The sequence below is a fragment of the Otolemur garnettii genome, unplaced genomic scaffold (genome assembly GCF_000181295.1).
Source record: "Otolemur garnettii isolate 467f Iridium unplaced genomic scaffold, OtoGar3 scaffold00043, whole genome shotgun sequence".
NCBI lineage: Eukaryota > Metazoa > Chordata > Mammalia > Primates > Galagidae > Otolemur > Otolemur garnettii.
This window is the reverse complement of record NW_003852438.1, coordinates 6,951,579-6,952,444: the sequence shown is the minus strand read 5'-3', so window position 1 is coordinate 6,952,444 and position 866 is coordinate 6,951,579. Positions and strand designations below refer to the sequence as shown.

General features: G+C 51.5%; 1 protein-coding gene across 1 annotated transcript in view; it reads left to right on the top strand.

The window, feature by feature from the left end:
• KRT8 (keratin 8) overlaps window positions 1–866 on the top strand; it is an 8,728-nt gene that overhangs the window by 4,910 nt on the left and 2,952 nt on the right. The window contains exons 3-4 of the mRNA XM_012805525.2: window positions 232–292; window positions 770–863. Coding sequence (XP_012660979.1) covers window positions 232–292; window positions 770–863 — 155 coding nt within the window. The remainder of the gene's footprint in view (window positions 1–231; window positions 293–769; window positions 864–866) is intronic.

Below are 866 nucleotides of genomic sequence, written 5' to 3'. Positions count from 1 at the left end.
CCACAACGCCTGGCTATTTTTTTTTTTTGGTTGCAGCCGTCATTGTTGTTTGGCGGGTCCGGGCTGGGGATTCAAACCCACCACCTTAGGTGTACGTGGCTGGCGCCTTAGCCGGTTGAGCTATAGGCGCTGAGCCTGAACTGAATTTTCTAGATATTCACACCCCCTCCTAAGGCTTAGGGCAATCTCTCCTTTGCCTTCACTCTTTGATTCTAAGTCTTTCCTCTCTAGGTATGAGGAGGAGATCAACAAGCGTACGGAGATGGAGAATGAATTTGTCCTCATCAAGAAGGTGAGGGGTCTCCCTATTCCCCCATTATTGCAGCTCCACGGAAGGCTGGGGCTAGGGACCTCAGACCAAGAGCCTTTCTGGGTTCCATCCCTAAATATTTCTAAGTAGTGGGACAAATTAACTTACTTCAACATTTTGAGTGGTTTCTAGATGTATAGACATCTAGAGTGAAAGGGAAGAGTGATGCTGGGTGCATTTGGACAGAACTCTGGACATGGATATGGGACATGGTTAAGGAAGTGCAGCGGTAGAATTAGAGGTCTGGCCCTTGAAGGCTTCCTAGTGGAGGAGGGGGAAGGTGTGCTACAGGTGGCAGGGGTTGGAGGTGTCTGAGCTGGGAATGAAGGTGGGATGGACAGAGGCTGGGCCGGTTCAGATCACAAAGTGGGTCCTATGTTTAGGACGTTGGGTAGATGTTGGGGATCCCTTTGGTTGGGGCTGGTCCTTAGCTCGGCCCCCCTGCCCTTGCCCCCTCAGGATGTGGATGAAGCGTACATGAACAAGGTGGAGCTGGAGTCCCGCCTGGACGGGCTGACTGATGAAATCAACTTCCTCAGGCAGCTGTATGAAGAGG